Genomic DNA, 18,929 nt, shown 5'->3' on the forward strand with positions numbered 1-18,929 from the left:
TTATTGCCTGCTGAAGTTTGAAGGGTTATAAGGTTTCCTTGGTGGGATATTTTCCACCAGAAGAGCAGATCAAAAGCTAAATATAAAAACGAACACCCCCTTAATAGACAAAGTGTAGCCTGATGAATTTCATTGACTTAGGTTTAAATCACCAGTAAGTGTAATATTTTACAAGTAAGTGCGATGATATATCCAACACATTGATCACAAATCTCCCATACTGTAGGTGTTAGGACATCTGGTGAAAGTCATAGTATAATATTACATACGTTTCACACTCAACAAACTATCAGTGACCCCTGGCGCCATAAATGGACACATCTGCATTTATTATGTTTCTACAGTCTTCTTCAGTACTCCGACATTCTCACTCACCTCTACAGTACATATAGGCAAGGCATGGTTATTTTACACAAACCTTTTATATATTATTCACTTGGATTATTATGTTCTGCACTTTTGTACAAAGTAACATATTAGCGCAAGCAAACAGTTACAAATAAATCTTGGTGCTTATCAATTTGGGAATGTATCACTCTCAAACAAACGTCTACAAATGTATTCAGTCAAAAACAAGGTGATTCAGAATGTATTACACACAGGATCAAATGGCATTAAGATAAAAAACAGTACGGACAAAACTTACAGTGTTGCCATATAGATAATTTGAATGTTTTTATTACACATAGGAAAGGGAAATATGACAATCAATATGTATTAACTTAGAGGAGGTAGTTATCTTGCCTGTAGTAATTAAATCAGCATGTATCAGATAAATAATGCAATGAATAACTTATTTCTGCTCATAACTACCGACACAGTAAATGAGGTCTACTTTTGCACTGAACTCTCTTGTTTGAGTAGCTTATTGTAAAAAAGGAAAATCAGACTGGTGACAAATACATTTATTTTTTGTTAGGGATCATGCTATTTAACATAGTGCTGCACTGAGAGTTTATAGCTATTGCTAATCCCTTGTTGGAGTAATACATGTATTAGTATAGTTAACTATCAGTTACACGTCAAACTAAATAATTGAGACAGCAAGTGGATTACTATTAAATAGAAACAGTGCTTTAGGTTTCAGATACTTTGTGTAAACACAGTGATACGCCTCTGCTCAGACATTTACAAGAGCTCTGGATCTCCCCCAGACTCTGATGTCAGCTCCTTTAAGGCTCTCTGGACACTTGGCTATGCTCGTAAACGGTCATTAATGATATACAGTGTGCAGACTTGGAAAGAGCTCTGGTTTGGATTAGGCGACAGCACATATAAACAGATGCTGATGGAAAGGAAGACGTATGTGTCCCATCTATGTGAGCGACTCTGTCACTAAGCTGTCCTCCAGCCTTTCTAGATTGCACGAGAACTTTTTGTCTGCTGACCAGCTATTCCCAAGTGGAAAAGTGAGCCTCCCGCAGGACTAGCAAGAGATAAACATCCATAAATACTGTGTCTGAGTTCCCACAAGCCAGTCCTAAGCACTCAGACCCTCCTCCTCTCTGTTCCCTGTCATCCTGTCTTTCACCCCATGCTTTCTTTCTTTCTCTCTCTCTTTCTCTCTCTCTCTCTCTCTCTCTCTCTTCCTGTATCCCTCTCTCTGTTTCTCTCCATGGATCTGTCCCAAGTGGATTCTAAGTTCACATAAACGGTTAACTGCTCATTACAACTCTTTCTTGGTTTCACTTACACATTTGTTTCTACAAACATCAGAAGCATGTCAGTGTTATTCGAGATTAAATACGTCGTTATCTTTAGTGCTGTGGGATCCAAATCTGTGGCATGCTGGCTGTGGTGGGGCCCTGTCGTCTGACTCCAGATCTCCTGACCCTTAACATCCTATTTCTCTTCTTACTTCCACACCACACACAGATACACCAGGACGAGGATGATGACGACGAGGGAGAGACTGGATTGACGGAGGAGGAGAAAGAGGAAAGGAAGAAGAGGAGAAACTGGGGAAGCTGCAATACTCCATAGAATATGACTTTGAAAATGCAAGGTCTGTGGATGTCACTTTGGAATGCTATTTAAAGAAGTGATTCAATCATTTTTGGAATACAATAATCAGTTTTCTAACTGAAATAAAAAATATTGATGGCACTTTCTTGTCTGAAAGGTAGCAGGTAGCAGCCGGTTAACTTAGTTTAGAATAAAATGGGAAGAAAGGAACAACTGTTAGCGTAGCTCTGTCCAAGTGTAGCAAATCCATCTACAGTACCAGGACCTCTAAAGATAAAGATATAATGGGCTAATAAGTACCGTTTAACGGAGCTAATTTTCTGATTTAATTTTGAGGGCTTTTACCCTCAGAGTGGGCTAGCCGTTGTCTCCTGTTTTAATGCTAAGCTAACTGGCTGGGATAATAATACTACATCAAAGTCATTATTACTCCTTTAAGGTCTAACCCTTAAAATGTCTTGACGACTTCTTCTTAAAACATCAGCAGGGCAACATCATAATTCATTTTGAAAAGCTAAATATGTCCCCAAAAAAGATTAGCAATAATTGTTGATGAGGGAAAAAAACTAAAACATTTGTCAGAGATTCAGTAACTTTTATCACCATTACTGTAATACTCTCTGAGGGGCAGCAGAGGGGTAATGCAGAACATGAATTAATGAGGCTCAATCTAAGAAGAAAAGGTATTTAAAACAACTCAACATATATCTAGTCGGAGAGTACAATAGGTAATGTTATTGTACAAAAAATAACAATGTGAGAGTTCTAATGACATCGAAGAATGCCCTCTTACATTCGAAAACATTTCCGGTTTGGCAAAAAAGTGAGTGAAGATTGATTGCGAGGCTTAAGTTGACGGATGAGTTGTATAACCAATCTCTGCAGCAGTGACCCTGACAGAAATGAAAAATCGTACAATTTCCGGATTTCTCTCTGATAGAATTCTGTTTCCTGTCCCTTATATCCCACCCACACCTCCTCTGTACACAGCTCACAGTTGGCATCCTTCAAGCTGCAGACCTCATTTCCATGGACTCAGGTGGAACCTCGGATCCCTACGTAAAAGTCACGATCCTGCCCGAGAAGAAGAAGAAGTATGACACCAAAGTCCACAAGAAAACACTGAACCCTGTCTTCAATGAGACATTTATATTCAAGGTAAGTCAGTATGTGGCGTGATAAAACTGAAAGATTTGGTGCACAGCAACCTGCTTTAGAATCTGCATAAGAATCGATGCAGCTGTGAAGAGAAAGACAGACATATATCAATAATGTATTCATGATGGTTAGGAAGTTTGCATAAATAGTTCTCCTGCCCGGCTGCCAGTGTGTTCTCACTGTCTGTGCAGCCTGCTACTGGTACATGCTGCTCTCTCCCATCCTAATAAAGCCTGCAGAGACTTTATAACTGGCTCCGGGTAACACTGGAAGCTCTGGATGCCTACCAACTAGCAGCAGCAGCCATTTTTAAAAAAAAAAATTCCAGAATGACTGATTTTTTCTTCCAGACAAGAGATGCTCATTGCCATGTTACGTTTTTCAGCTTTAAGGTTTTTCAACGTTAAGGTTTTTGTACTGCTTACTTTGTGAGTGTTTTTTTATAAGAGTGTGTCTCCAAAGGATGGACATTTAATAAAGGTTCATTTTGATGTAGCATCTTCTACTATCTATAACATCTTCCAACTATGTTATTGGATTGCTAGTTTTCCTTATTAACAGAATATAAATGATTTGATTATTTCTATTTCACTTCAAACTTGTTCTTGTCAATTTTACTTAGTTTACTTATGTAATGATATTCCATAGGAGCTGAATAATAGCTGGCTACCTGTCTATCAGATGCATGTCAAAGAAGTCAGAGGATTTCATGTGAACATGTGAAGAATTACCAAAACTCCTCTTGAACATAATTAGTTAACAATAAGAGTCAACTTTCCAGAAGAGATGTATTTTACCTTAGATTTTGCTTTGACTAACGTGTGAGGTTTCAAGGTCTAACATGGTTGTGTCTGTCCCTCAGGTGCCCTACGAGGAGCTCGGGGGGAAGACTTTGAGTATGTCTGTTTTTGACTATGATCGATTTTCCAAACATGACGTGATTGGGGAGGTGAAGATCGCCATGAAGTCCATCGACCTCGGACAGCCGATCGAGGAGTGGAAGGATCTGGAGAGTGCAGATCAAGAGGAGGTGCGCTTGACAATCAAACTTCTAGATTTTAAAGAAGAGCGGTATTTATATTCCACAATAAATTGTCAGGGACTTTGTTTTATTACATTATATGAGTTTTATGATATTCCCTAGACTGCGATATTTCCCAGATAACCTGAATAACAGAATCACCATATCTTTCACCTCATTCGATGCTGTTAACTTCAAAAGCTGTCATTGTCACCACAAGGACAAAACAACTGGGAGCATTTTGCTTCAGCCCATCATCATTTCCAAAATGTTTTCCAAAAAATTTTCCAAAAAAGTTTGCTGCTGTTGGCTGATGAGCGGATTGTTTCTGTCTATCCTCTCGGTGCTGCTCAGCCTGAGAAACTGGGAGACATCTGCATCTCCCTCCGTTACGTCCCCACCGCCGGAAACTCACCGTCTGCATCCTGGAGGCCAAGAACCTGAAGAAGATGGACGCCTGTGGATTATCTGGTACAGACAAATTACAAAGCTGTCAAGAGAATCTAGATCACAATAGTTTTTTGAAGTTTAGTCCAGTTGGAATCAGTTTTTTGTGTTTGTCTGTACGACTATAGATTTGAATAATTGTTCTTAATGTGATGTAACATAAACATTTTAGAAGATCCTTGCACTAATCACAGTTCTGTATGATGACCAAAACATATCAAATAGATAAGTATGAAATGCTTCAGAACTGTTCTTTGTCATGCAAGTACACTTGGGAAATGCAGGTTCACAACTGTAATCCAATGGCCAATTACACATACAGTTTATCGCGGAAATAGAGAACAATCAATAGAGGAAGTAAGTGAAAATGATAGAAGAGTATATCGAAAGTGATAAAGGGATTGCAAACAGCACAAAACTAATTTACAATAATTTGTCTAAGTGAGCTCCTTTGCTGATCGTCTTGATGCCCATTGCAGATCCTTATGTGAAGATCCAGCTGCTGCAGGGCGGCAAGCGTCTGAAGAAAAAGAAGACTACAGTGAAGAAGAACACCCTAAACCCTTACTATAATGAGTCCTTCAGCTTTGAGATCCCCCCTGGAGCAAATGCAGGTATAGTACACATCAAAGTCATATATGTACAGCAAGTACATAAGTAAGTAAAACAATGTTTCTCTACTTTAAAAGTATTAAACACACATTTTGATGTCTTTATACCTGGAAATGAATGTCCTTCTGCCTCTCTTTCTAGAAAAATCTTGGTGGCGGTCACAGTGTTTGATTATGACAAGATCGGTAAGAATGACGCCATTGGAAAGATCTTCGTGGGCAGCAAGGCGACCGGCCTGGGTCTGAAGCAACTGGTCCGACATGCTGTCCAACCCGCGCCGCCCCATCGCCCAGTGGCATCCCATTGCAGCCAGAGGAGGATATCGATGGTCATCTGGCAAAATTGAATGCAAAGAAGTAAAGTGCTCCCACCAACCAGCTAAAACTCAGAGCCCCCACCCCGACTTTGCATGAAACCCATGACGTTAACACGTCGTGACTACCCGTCATGAAACCTGCTCAGCAAAAAGAGACATCTTCAGAATTATTTGCTCAATCATGTTAAGTCGAGAAAAAATAACAATTTTTAAGCATCACAGTTCACACATTAGCGTATGTTGTGAAGAGTGCCGTTGAGAGCTATCGGGTGACTGGTTCATGAATGATCGACGGTTGGTCTTTCTTTCGTTGAAGAAAACTCAGAAACGGATTCTTAGGGTGCTGACACGGAACAAAACTCTTGGTGAAAACAATGCTGGAAAAGCTTAGTTTAGTTCATAGAGCATGCTTTACTTACCTCCCTCTGCTCTGCATACTCACACCCAGTATTGTATCTTGCTAATAAGTGTGGCTATAACTTGCAATAGAAAGAACCGTAGTATTGGGTTATTTCCTGCATAGTATAAGTCTATTAAATGCAAAAAATATTGTTATTGAGGGTGAATGAGGTCAGCGATCCATGTTGCAATATATATTTTAAGAGAACTCTACATACATGATTGTCTTTATTCATTTATCAGCTCACATGTGAGCTGCATTGGACTTCAGCAGTCTGTGTCAGACAGATGTAATGTTGGACAGGAATACAAGGGTGCCTTTCCTGGTGTGACACTTTGAGAAATCCATTAAGACTCATTGTTGTTTATTTTGAAGGGGAATCATTAAAAAAGTAGTCAAGGACACTGTGAATGTGCCATCTGCAATCTGAGCTGTGGAGACCACTTGGATGTAACCCTTACTTAGCTGTGGCCAAAGTAAGGATGGAGAAAGCGTATCAAGGATGTTCAAAGTATTTATAACTGTGCTTCTTCTACATGATGCTCTTGCTTTCTTAAAACAGTGCCATCTAACTCATTTAGTTTTTTTGATTATATGTCCAATGTTGTAGTTTACCAAACATACTGCAGTACACTCGTTTATGGGGGAAAACACAAATATTTCTGTCAAAGACATAGTTTTTGATAGAGAATTTGAAATGTCACATAGCCGCCCCTTTTAAGACAAATGTGAGGACAAGTGCAAAAAAGCAGGTTCATGATATCTCAACAGAGCAAGTGTTAGCCGACATCTAAACATATAATACAATAAACATCTTCTGGACCATTAGCTTGAACCAAATAGAGCTGCATAATCCAGCATGTATCAATGCCTCGGCAGTGTTTCATGTCGTTGGATCGCTCTCTCTCGGCCACAAGCTTTGTAAACCTGGAGCCAAAGTGCTGCGACCTCTTCACCAATACACTGTTAGACTGATGTGGAGGGGTATGGACGGAAAAAACACACCCAATGGAGATTTCTGTCTTATAAGCAACAGCAAAATGTGAACATTTAACAGCTCTGAATTGAAGGCATTGAAATACTTTACTTGGAGAGTTCATTTGAGTTTGAATAATCCACTTAACTTAAAGACTGAACAATTTCAATTTTGGTAAAGATAAAAAAGAATTTACCTAAACTAGATGCAAGTTAAGACAGTCATTTTTGGATATAAAAATCCAGGTTCATTCAGACAGCAACATTTAGTATGAGAGAAATAATATGGAAAATATGTAATAGCAAGGATAACCATGAATGAATTATGATTCATAAAAAGAAAATCAAAGAAATCCTCACGTTGACAATAATATTTTGAATGGATGAGATGCTGATCCTTGGTAGATTACACACAGTAAACAATAAGTAAAGTATAGCATTTTGACACATTTCTGATGAAAGAAAAGTGTAATAAAATAGTTGTAACATGATTATATTTTTAAACATTCTGTAAAATCAGATTCAGCAACTGGACACTTTTCTAACTGAATTTCAGAAAATGAAGGAGAAAACCCGAATTATAACGAGTTCACCTGCAAGAAAATAGAATTCAGAGAAATTATTTGCAAAATAATATTATACTGTAAGATAATATAATTCTTAAATTGCAGTGTTATTCAAATATAAGGTTTAGTATCCAGAAAAAGTTATATTAGTTAGGAATAAGGTGTTCAGTTGTGTTTGAACAACTCAAATGTGTGCAGCCTTTCTTTGCTCCATAGGAGGAAGGATTATATTTCTGCAGACAGATCCCAGCCGCACGCTGATTGGTCCTTGCACAGTACCACTTCTTCCTATTGATATCATTATGCATCACGCAGATGTGTTAATATGCTACAGCATGTACTCACAAGATAATGTAAATAGCAGCATGTTTTAAAGAGAACCCATAATTATATTGTGTAAGTGTGTTTGTGATCTGTGTCATTTTTGATAATAAACGGAGTAAAAAAGAGTATGCACTGACTGCAAAGTGTATGTATTTTTGCTGATTGGGACTGAATGTAAGTCTTAACAATCCATGTTGGGAGTCACACTCCTTTAATGCCTGGGATTAAAACAAGTTTTCTTTGTGTATCATGTGTAAAAAACACAAAAAGATCCACTTTGTTGCCATAAAACTGCATGTCTGTCTTGTTTCCTGTCATCGTTTGTATGTGTCCTCTGTGTTAAATCCAGTGTTACAGAATGCCTGGGCTACATGTTATTATTGTTCATGTCTGCTTGCACCTGTTATGCAGTATGTTTTGATGCTGACCAGTAAACTGTATATATTTCAAAAAAGGAGAAAATATTTAGCGGGTCCTTGATTTTCTATCTCAGTGTACCGTAAGTGTTTCCTTCATTTACTCCTGCCAGTTGGGTGTTAAATCTAAATTAAATGTAGATATAGTGGACGGCTTGAAGCTTATTGTTCCTTCCGTGCTTCATTAAACTGTACCTTCTCATCTTATTGCATTTCAAATAAACCTGCTCTCACATGTCCGATTATATTTTGTAACATAATAAATCAGTCAGTAATTTGCATATAAACTTAACTTCGTTTAATGTCTTTTTACAGTATATTTATCACAATTATTTCGCTGGATTACTTCTGTGGAATATTAGTATTGCATATTATTGATGCAGTCCTCTGAACAGCGCTCCAGTCATGTCGTTCAGCCGTCAGTGATCTATTCATTGACTAATGGATTGCAATGGGATGAGCTGGTGTTACACTTGTGCATGCACTGACATATCAATGCTGTATCCATCATGACGTCTCCAATGTGGGGATTTGGTTACCCATTGCTCCTTTAAATCACTATTATTTGCTGTTGAATAAAACTTTATCTACAGTGCATAAAGATGAACAATCGTGATCTGGGTGACACTCCATTTTTTAGAGCAAAATGTAGCTATCTCTATGTTTGAGAGGCGGAGAGAAATACGAACCACATATATTCTGAAAATTCAATTCCTCTATGTGTTGTCAAATGTAGGTTCAAATGTTATTGTGAGAGAGCGCCACATTGCTTTCTTTTCTACAGCGTGTGTCAGTTCATTCCTTACTGGGGTCATTTAATATACTCACGCTCCTCTATCTATACAGTATATGAGCTGTCTCAAAGGTTTTGTGTTTTTGCAATAGAACCATTAGAGTGTGTATTTGTTTATTGATGTTTTATTGATGGATCATATAAGTCTGTCACTTTTCTGCAATGCAGGCAACAAAAATCCCCGTCTTCCTGGGTCTCTCAAGCGTTCTGGAGCGCAGATGAGACCCAAACAGAGCAGAAAAACATTCGCAGTGCAATACTGCCAATCTGCTGCTTCAATAATAGTCTTCAGTCCTCTTATGTGAACATAGCCATGATACAGAACATCCAAAGACCTGATCATCACCCAAACGTTGTCCATCAGGCAATCACTTTCCGAGCAACATAGACAAGGGAAATGTTTTGACGTCTTTCTGGACTCTTGTTTTGTGTCTTGTTGTTGAGGTCTGTCAGTAGTTGTGCCTTTTTGTGAACCGCATGATTTATTTCCGTACGAAATCCATGTTTTCCAGCAAAAAAAAGGAACAAAAACCACACATGTACTCATATATCACTCTGTGTAGAACTGAATTACTCAAGGGAATCAAAATATGGGATGTGGTCAGGACGTATCTGTGTGTTGTCAACATGTAACCTTAGGAAATAAAGGCATTTTCAGTAGCCTCGTGCTGTGTGGTGTGTAAATGGAATCCGAGGGTGCTCTTCCACTTTTTGTCAGTGGGTGGCATCATGCATGCTGTATGAGAAAAATAGAAGGGTGAGTTATAGCCAGCCACTTTAGATGGCAAATCAGAGATTACTATTATACACTTATATGTCATTTTCAAAATTTCTAAAGATCTTCTTTGAAAACACACTGGTGAGAATAATTGTGTTCTTCAAATGATTCATAGCATCAAATAGTACACACAAGTAGTTGAACGTGCCTTTGGGGTCTGGCAGGTATCCAGTGAGTGTTAGATTATAAATGGTAATTGTGTTTGTGAAATTAAATGAAAATCCTATATAAAGGAGAATTGTATTTTTTTTCAGTGCAGCTTTGGGTCATGATGAAACATGATCGTTATCAGAATTTCTCATTTAACGTTGGGCCTCAAAGTTATTTTTATATCTTGTACAACAGCTGACAAAACAATCCCACTTTCGCCATCCCACCATCTGCTGATAAAGAAAAAGCTCTTCATGTATCCTAAGGAGACTAAAAGCAACATAACAACGACTAAATTGACCTTGAGGTGAGATTATTTTGTGATTTCCATTGCTCTATTCATATTTTACATGATTGAATGATTTCATTCTAAGGAAACAGAAAAGCTTTTTTTATTTATTCAACCCCATCCGGTTTTGTATTGTTTTGTATTTTTTCATTTCAGGCTAAGAGAAGTGACATGACACTTCAAGGTAAGGTTACACATCTTTTAAACCAGAGGTGACGCTCCCACGTTCCTGAAAAATGTATCCCATCCATCACCGGCTGTCCCTGAGAGCTCAGAGCATGTTTTCAATGTCCACATATGGAATAGACAAAAAGAAATGGCAGTTTCCATGGTAATACCTCCATGAAAATACCTGCAATATTTTGTCCATATATGTAGGTTATTAACACAGTCATAAATGCTTTACTGATTCCAACACAGTGAAGAAAAAATACAAGAAGTTGACAATCTTGTGGACATTTGCCTTTATGTAGAAATATCTTATGAATATATAAAATGCATTTTAAGTTAATGTATTTTCTATCTGGGAATGTGCTACTACTTAAGATACAGTACAGTAACATGAGGCTTCACAGCTGATCATACATGTGTCTGATTGTAACTCAACAGACAAAAGACTCAACTTTAATATGTACATACATTCTGTCTGAGGACGGGCTGAATGTAAGAAGAATGCAGGTATAAATATGGCTTCTGTTATCCGCCCCTCTTCTTCTACTACTTCTGTCTCACTTGGACAGTTTAGTGATGACCCGGATTAGAGCTCCATTCTCGTCCTTCAGTCTCTGGTTCTCCATATTCAGCTCTGCTTTTACCTGAAGGAAGGGAAGGAGACAACTGGTAGGCAAAGTCATGACATGACATGATAAGAATACAAAATAAAAACTGTAAACAAAGAGATTTAGGTCACTTAATATAGATATGTGTTTGCCATACCAAAAATGTCAATCTATTTTGGATTGTGTCTTGATATTTTGGTAGTATTTTCCTATGCCATGCCCAAGGTTTTGGAATTGATTCATGCAAAATGTTCAGACTCCATTACATCGAATTCAGATTATGTCAATTAGTCATGAATGGTTTCCTGTTTTAATTAATACTCACCATATCATTTCAGACAACTCCACTTCCTGCATTTGTGTGTTTCCCGTCCTAATTGGTTCACATTCACATCACCTCATTATTTTATGGGTGTATTGAGTCTTTTCCCTCTCTCTCAGTGCCAGTTATTATCTTGTGTCATGTCTTGTAGCAATTATCATATGGTCTAGTTTTCCTCCCCCTCTCCCTGCTAAATGTGTCTATTTTTAACTCTGAACCCAAACCTTTGCCAAGTACAGACAGTATCTTATTTTGTTGAACTAATATAATGAATTGAGTAATGTTGCCCATGGTTTCCAGACTAGTTACATTTAATAAAGTTTAGTTTAGGGTTGGTTACATAGTAAACTTAAACATATGTGCACTAGTAAAAGACTATTGTATTGCTAGCTGATCCTGAACTAAATGTAGCTTCACATAAACAACTTGGTTGTTCAGGAGAAATGATACACTGAAACAAATACATAGCACATTTACCAAAACACGAGATGTTACACTTGCATCCAGCAACACACACACTACTGTACTGCACTTGCTCATTTAAATAAAGACTATAACAATGCTTCTCTGTTTTGATTACTTTCAAACCAGCATCTCATGTTTGTTTAGTCCCAAACAAGAGGTTTCTGTTTGTGTCCTATTGGGCATAACACAGCAGACATTTGTGAATGTTAGACTGTACATGAACGCTGAGTGCCAGCTCGCTGTCAAAGTGCTCACACATTCCACAGCCAGCAGAGCATAATGGTGACAAATGATGTCAGCTGAGGCCAGTGTTTGGACACACAGACACTTTAAACTGTGTGCATTTGATTGTGCATTGTTTTCCTCATGCCAAATAAGCTTAACTCCCTCCTGGGTAAGATATCGTGCTATATTGTTAATAATAAAATGTTTAAAGGCGACTGTATGGTGAATGTTAGGGTGAATTACAAGACAACTTATTCATAGAATTACCTTCAACTGCTCTTCCAAATCCGTTATCCTCTTTTTTATACTCCAACTTTCCTATGGGCAAAACATTCAGATAAATAAAGACACTTTTAAAGAATATATGTTTTAGTATAATCTGGATTTTATTTTACCTTTTTTTCTGTCTCAAGCATGTTGGAACTACAATCTTCCGCTCTTCCCTTCTGCAACAATGAAAGTCATTTACATTTTTTTTTTTACAAATCCTTGCAGCCCCCATCATTATTGGCTTCTCTATTTTCATAACATTGAGCAAGTGTTGCATGTAAAGTGTCAAATATATCCACAGTTGCACACAGAATCTCGAAAGCGGATAACAGTTATTTCATTGTGACTTACATATATCATTTATGACATATCTCTCTCACACTTTTACCTGATATTGTCATGAGAATATATGGGAGATATTTGGATATGTACTAAAAAATGAAAATCTGAATTATTGAAATGATTGTTTTTTTTCTCTCTGCTGAACCCATTTGCTTCACACTCCTACATTTAAATGAGTAATAATGATGTGCTCTACCTGTGTTCTCTGCAGCTGGTCTTGAATCATTGCCAGTTCCTGTTTACTTGTTTCCAGCCTGGACTTCAGCCTGTGGTTGGTGGCCAGTGCCTTTTCATACATCTACAAAATATTCACTTGTTAGCATTTCTAAAAGATTGTTTGTTTCGCAGCAAAACAAACAAACATTGACTGTAACAGCAACAGTGAAGGTGGGTGTGTTTTTTAGTATGCTACTGATCATTATAATTCCCAGACCATAAATCCTAAAGACTTTCCCATACCATCTATCACAACAAACAGGTCAAAGTTTACACTGATCAAGGGAAATATCGATATCTTCTAGATCGGCATAATGATTTCTATTGATTGAACATATTTCTATGGACCTTTTGCATTGATTAATCAATCCTTTATTCTACAAAACAAAAATGCCCACAAAATGTATCTATATTTCAGGATGATGCATTCAAATGGAACTGTTGGCCAACCAACAATAGGAAAATGTCAAGATACTGAATTTACAATAATAATAAAAAAAGACTACATTTCTGTTGATATAAAGAATCATGAACTAGGTTGCTTTACTTAATGTATCATGTTTGTGTGTACTTTTATATCCATTTGATTAATTGTTGGCAGTGCAGCATTTTTATAGGATTTTTTATTTGTCATTCTAGTATAATTTTTTGTTTTGTTTTCATTAGATACTTGACAAAAGCTCAGTCATCTTGTGGTGTACAGTATGGACAGGATTTCCTTTCATTCAGTCTGTAAAGCACCGTGATCAAAGCCCTTGCTTGGATAATTAACCCACCCTTTAGGTGAGTTAATTCATTGTGATCACTTTTAGTTTCAGTCAAAACCTTATTTTTGTCTGCATCACTTGCCTTTTTATAGTCATTGTTTGCTGACTCTTCTTCTGCCTTTTTCCTTGCAGACAGTCTGTTCTCCCGTCTTAAGAAGTAGGACTCGGCGTGGTTTGTTGACGAGTCGTTGGAGACATCGGAGGAACCTGACGAGCTTAATCTGGAAGCAAAAGAGAGGTATTACCTTTGAACTCTGGGGTTAACCTCTGTTACTGTCTGAGTTTAATCTCACTGACGCACTGATTGACTCAGTTAGGTGATAACTAAATGTCTTTTGTATGTATTAATAGTGTGACGTAGATTTTCTTACCTAGACAGTTTCTCGTGCTGAAATAGAGGAAAAAGGTTTTAGAACTTGCTGAATGAAAAATGCAACAACTCGCCAATATTTCTAGCTGTTCTTAGCCAACCTTTGACCTTACATTGAAACAGACAAGTAATTAATTGTCACTATGGATTCTGTCAGGATTCTCATGTTTTGTCACGTTTGTAGTTTTGTATGTCTGGTTATGGGTATTTTCCTCCTTGTATATTGTCTGGTCCTTCTTCCTGTGTTTCCCCCCGTTGTTAGTTTCCCTGGTGTGTGTATTTGTCTGCTTGTGTTCACCTGTGGCCCTTGTGTTTCTCCTCCCCTGCCCGGCTGTTTCTCGTCTTGTGATTACCCCTCCCTGTATTTAGTCTGTTCTCTTCCTGTGTTCAGTGTTGGTTCGTCTTTTGTTTGTGACTAAGTCTCCGGTGAGTGTTCTGTTTTGTCATTATTAGTATCCGGTAGCCTTGAAATAAAGGAATTTTCAGTTTAAATCTGCATTTGGGTCCTGCCTGCTTCACACCGTAACAAAATGTCAGCAAATGCATTACTTATCAGCAGATCGAGAAAGCAAAGCTCAGTGATTCTTCGAAGGGACATTACCAGGACTTCCTCATAAAAGTTTGTATTTTTATGTTTTCCAAGAAAAGGTTTATGGCAGTCAGAAATGTCAAGCCAAGTTAAAAGAAGGGGAGAGGAAGATATCTCTTAAATAAACTGACAAGCAGAGATAACTAAACACATCCAAAAAAGGTAACAGTTCTGGCAGTGGCTCTCACTATGTGGTCATTATTGCCTGCTGAAGTTTGAAGGGTTATAAGGTTTCCTTGGTGGGATATTTTCCACCAGAAGAGCAGATCAAAAGCTAAAATATAAAAACGAACACCCCCTTAATAGACAAAGTGTAGCCTGATGAATTTCATTGACTTAGGTTTAAATCACCAGTAAGTGTAATATTTTACAAGTAAGTGCGATGATATATCCAACACATTGATCACAAATCTCCCATACTGTAGGTGTTAGGACATCTGGTGAAAGTCATAGTATAATATTACATACGTTTCACACTCAACAAACTATCAGTGACCCCTGGCGCCATAAATGGACACATCTGCATTTATTATGTTTCTACAGTCTTCTTCAGTACTCCGACATTCTCACTCACCTCTACAGTACATATAGGCAAGGCATGGTTATTTTACACAAACCTTTTTATATATTATTCACTTGGATTATTATGTTCTGCACTTTTGTACAAAGTAACATATTAGCGCAAGCAAACAGTTACAAATAAATCTTGGTGCTTATCAATTTGGGAATGTATCACTCTCAAACAAACGTCTACAAATGTATTCAGTCAAAAACAAGGTGATTCAGAATGTATTACACACAGGATCAAATGGCATTAAGATAAAAAACAGTACGGACAAAACTTACAGTGTTGCCATATAGATAATTTGAATGTTTTTATTACACATAGGAAAGGGAAATATGACAATCAATATGTATTAACTTAGAGGAGGTAGTTATCTTGCCTGTAGTAATTAAATCAGCATGTATCAGATAAATAATGCAATGAATAACTTATTTCTGCTCACATAACTACCGACACAGTAAATGAGGTCTACTTTTGCACTGAACTCTCTTGTTTGAGTAGCTTATTGTAAAAAAGGAAAATCAGACTGGTGACAAATACATTTATTTTTTGTTAGGGATCATGCTATTTAACATAGTGCTGCACTGAGAGTTTATAGCTATTGCTAATCCCTTGTTGGAGTAATACATGTATTAGTATAGTTAACTATCAGTTACACGTCAAACTAAATAATTGAGACAGCAAGTGGATTACTATTAAATAGAAACAGTGCTTTAGGTTTCAGATACTTTGTGTAAACACAGTGATACGCCTCTGCTCAGACATTTACAAGAGCTCTGGATCTCCCCCAGACTCTGATGTCAGCTCCTTTAAGGCTCTCTGGACACTTGGCTATGCTCGGTAAACGGTCATTAATGATATACAGTGTGCAGACTTGGAAAGAGCTCTGGTTTGGATTAGGCGACAGCACATATAAACAGATGCTGATGGAAAGGAAGACGTATGTGTCCCATCTATGTGAGCGACTCTGTCACTAAGCTGTCCTCCAGCCTTTCTAGATTGCACGAGGAACTTTTTGTCTGCTGACCAGCTATTCCCAAGTGGAAAAAGTGAGCCTCCCGCAGGACTAGCAGAGAGATAAACATCCATAAATACTGTGTCTGAGTTCCCACAAGCCAGTCCTAAGCACTCAGACCCTCCTCCTCTCTGTTCCCTGTCATCCTGTCTTTCACCCCATGCTTTCTTTCTTTCTCTCTCTCTTTCTCTCTCTCTCTCTCTCTCTCTCTCTTCCTGTATCCCTCTCTCTGTTTCTCTCCATGGATCTGTCCCAAGTGGATTCTAAGTTCACATAAACGGTTAACTGCTCATTACAACTCTTTCTTGGTTTCACTTACACATTTTGTTTCTACAAACCATCAGAAGCATGTCAGTGTTATTCGAGATTAAATACGTCGTTATCTTTAGTGCTGTGGGATCCAAAATGTGTACCATTTAACTAAAATGCAAAGGCACATGACGGAAAAAAAAAGGAAGAAAACCTTTTAATCAAACTATTAACATGTTTCTAAGGTCAACATTGTACACTGATACCATGGAAACACCATTTGCTCCTTTATATATGATTGACTGTCAAATAAAGTACCAAGTTATATGAAAACATTGATATCATAGCTTTACAGAAACACTTGAATTACACAATCTCAAAGAGAAACTTGACATACTTTGTCTTGATGCAACATAATAATGCTAGTGCCAGTATAAAGTGGTTTAGAGGACATTCGGGGGGGAAACAGAAAAACGTTTGTGCATTCCAGCAGCTGTCATGTGTAAACAGTGTCCAAAAAAGGACTCGAGTTCATTTCAAATGAGGCATTAAGAAGTCATTTATGGCTTATCATAATTTTCCATGGATCTTTTATACTACTACGATTCTATGGCAGAGTAAACAAACACACAGGAATACTTTTGTGGCTTGTTACAGTCACATTTGTTTGACAATCACTGAACTCTGATGTTAGTGTTTGCATCATGTCAGCCGTGGCATTTCCTCTTACCACACAGACAGTGAAAAGATTAGAGACAATCCTGCCTTACCTTCTGGCTCTTGGTGGAGGCAGTGGATGAAGTAGAAGAGTCTGAGAGTGTCTTCCTAACGCGTGGCTGGTCTTTGTTGTGAGAAAGTACAGATGACATTGCTCTCGAGGTGCTGGTCTCCACATGCAGCAGTAATGTGATTCAATGTACTTCCAAAAAGAGTTGTTTTAAAAATAAAATGTCTTCTTAAACAAAAACAGCAAAGAAGATGTAGAGGGATCTATTTATAATCCAATGTATGGCTGTTTCCTTAGTTAAAGTGAGCAAGTGTGTTCTTCATGTGATGTCAGACATTGAATATCTGATGAGAGTGAAAGAGCTGCACATGTGAGAGCTGTGAGGAAGTGGTGAGACCGGCGAGTAGGCGGACTGTAGTGTGTGTGTGTGTGTGTGTGTGTGTGTGTGTGTGTGTGTGTGTGTGTGTGTGTGTGTGTGTGTGTGTGTGTGTGTGGTTGTGTGTGGTTGTGTGTGTGTGTGTGTGTGTGTGTGTGTGTGTGTGTGTGTGTGTGTGTGTGTGTGTGTGTGTGTGTGTGTGTGTGTGTGTGTGTGTGTGTGTGTGTGTGTGTGTGTGTGTGTGTGTGTGTGTGTGTGTGTGGACACAAGGATCTGACAGCAGTATTGTTCTCAAGGGTTCTCAAGGGACCTAGAGTCATTCAGCCTAAAATGGTAAAAAGTAAAGCATCTTTGGTCATAGTGTTTAATAAGGTATTTCTCTCAATTTGAAAATTGTTTACATTTCAAGTTAATTTAATTCATCTCTTTTATTTTTTTATTTGTACAAGATGAAAACAGAATTGAAGGAAAAAGTATTAAGATATTGTACTTACTATAAGAAGCACTATCATACAATATACAAAAAAGTAGAGGTCCTAGTTCAAAATGCTTTTTAAATGAAAGTATTAGCATCAACATGTGCTTCAAGTACCACACATAAAAGTACTATAGGTTACTTTCGTAACCCCAGTATTCAGAGTAACATGTAGTGAGATGTCTCACTATGGGATGCGCCTCATCGCGGAGCAAACAGAAGCATCAATCTCATTACGCCAATCCTGATTGGCTGGTGATCTTGACGTCAGCGTCAGGGAATCCACCCCCTATAAGTAGCTTGCGCTACGTCGCATGCGTCATTCAAAATAAGCACCTCTTCTCGCTTCACCATAGCAAGGAGGGCCGTCTGGTGAGACATCTCACTACATGTTACTCTGAGGACTGGGGTTACGTAAGTAACCTATAGTTCTCTTTCATAACACTCCGTTCGATGTCTCACTATGGGATATTGTAGCTCCCGTATTGCCAGACGAGCTTATCTCGAAATTCACCAAACCAACCAGAACTTAACAGGTAGAGCTCTGACTCAACAAGGTGCCCAGCACTGCTCGGGACACACTAGGAGCAGAGACATCTAGCCTGTAAAAGCGGACAAAAGTGAGCGGCGAGGACCAGCTCGCCGCTGCACAAATGTCTTGGATGGAAACACCCTTGAGCAAAGCCCAGGATGTAGCCAGATCACGAGTCGAAAGAGTACGCAGACCCGAAGGTGCCTGCAAACCTTGACTCGTATAGGCCAAAGCAATTGCCTCCACAATCCAGTGGGAGAACCATTGCTTAGTAATAGGCTTGCCCTTCTGAGGGTTAGCCCAGGACACAAAGAGTTGGTCATTATGACGAAACTCTTTTGATCTGTCCATATAGGTGCGTAAAGCACGGACTGGACACAGCAAATCCGGCTGCTGTTCCCCGGAGGAACACAGAGGCGGAGGAAATGCCTCAAT

General features: G+C 38.3%; 1 protein-coding gene and 1 pseudogene across 1 annotated transcript; one reads left to right on the plus strand and one right to left on the minus strand.

Moving 5' to 3' along the window:
- The first annotated feature begins 1,304 nt into the window (after window positions 1-1,304).
- Window positions 1,305-5,563, plus strand: LOC117446363 (synaptotagmin-2-like; annotated as a pseudogene).
- Window positions 5,564-10,650: 5,087 nt separating this feature from the next.
- Window positions 10,651-17,497, minus strand: LOC117447001 (protein phosphatase 1 regulatory subunit 12B-like). Its single transcript, XM_034083563.1, has 7 exons — window positions 17,155-17,497; window positions 13,968-13,984; window positions 13,679-13,817; window positions 12,810-12,911; window positions 12,397-12,447; window positions 12,269-12,319; window positions 10,651-11,025 (listed from the first exon to the last, which is right to left on the minus strand). The coding sequence occupies exons 1-7, from the start codon at window positions 17,251-17,253 to the stop codon at window positions 10,939-10,941; spliced, it is 546 nt and encodes a 181-aa protein (XP_033939454.1). The 5' UTR covers window positions 17,254-17,497; the 3' UTR covers window positions 10,651-10,938.
- Between the last annotated feature and the right edge of the window lie 1,432 nt (window positions 17,498-18,929).

Source organism: Pseudochaenichthys georgianus, chromosome 5, assembly GCF_902827115.2.
Source record: "Pseudochaenichthys georgianus chromosome 5, fPseGeo1.2, whole genome shotgun sequence".
NCBI lineage: Eukaryota > Metazoa > Chordata > Actinopteri > Perciformes > Channichthyidae > Pseudochaenichthys > Pseudochaenichthys georgianus.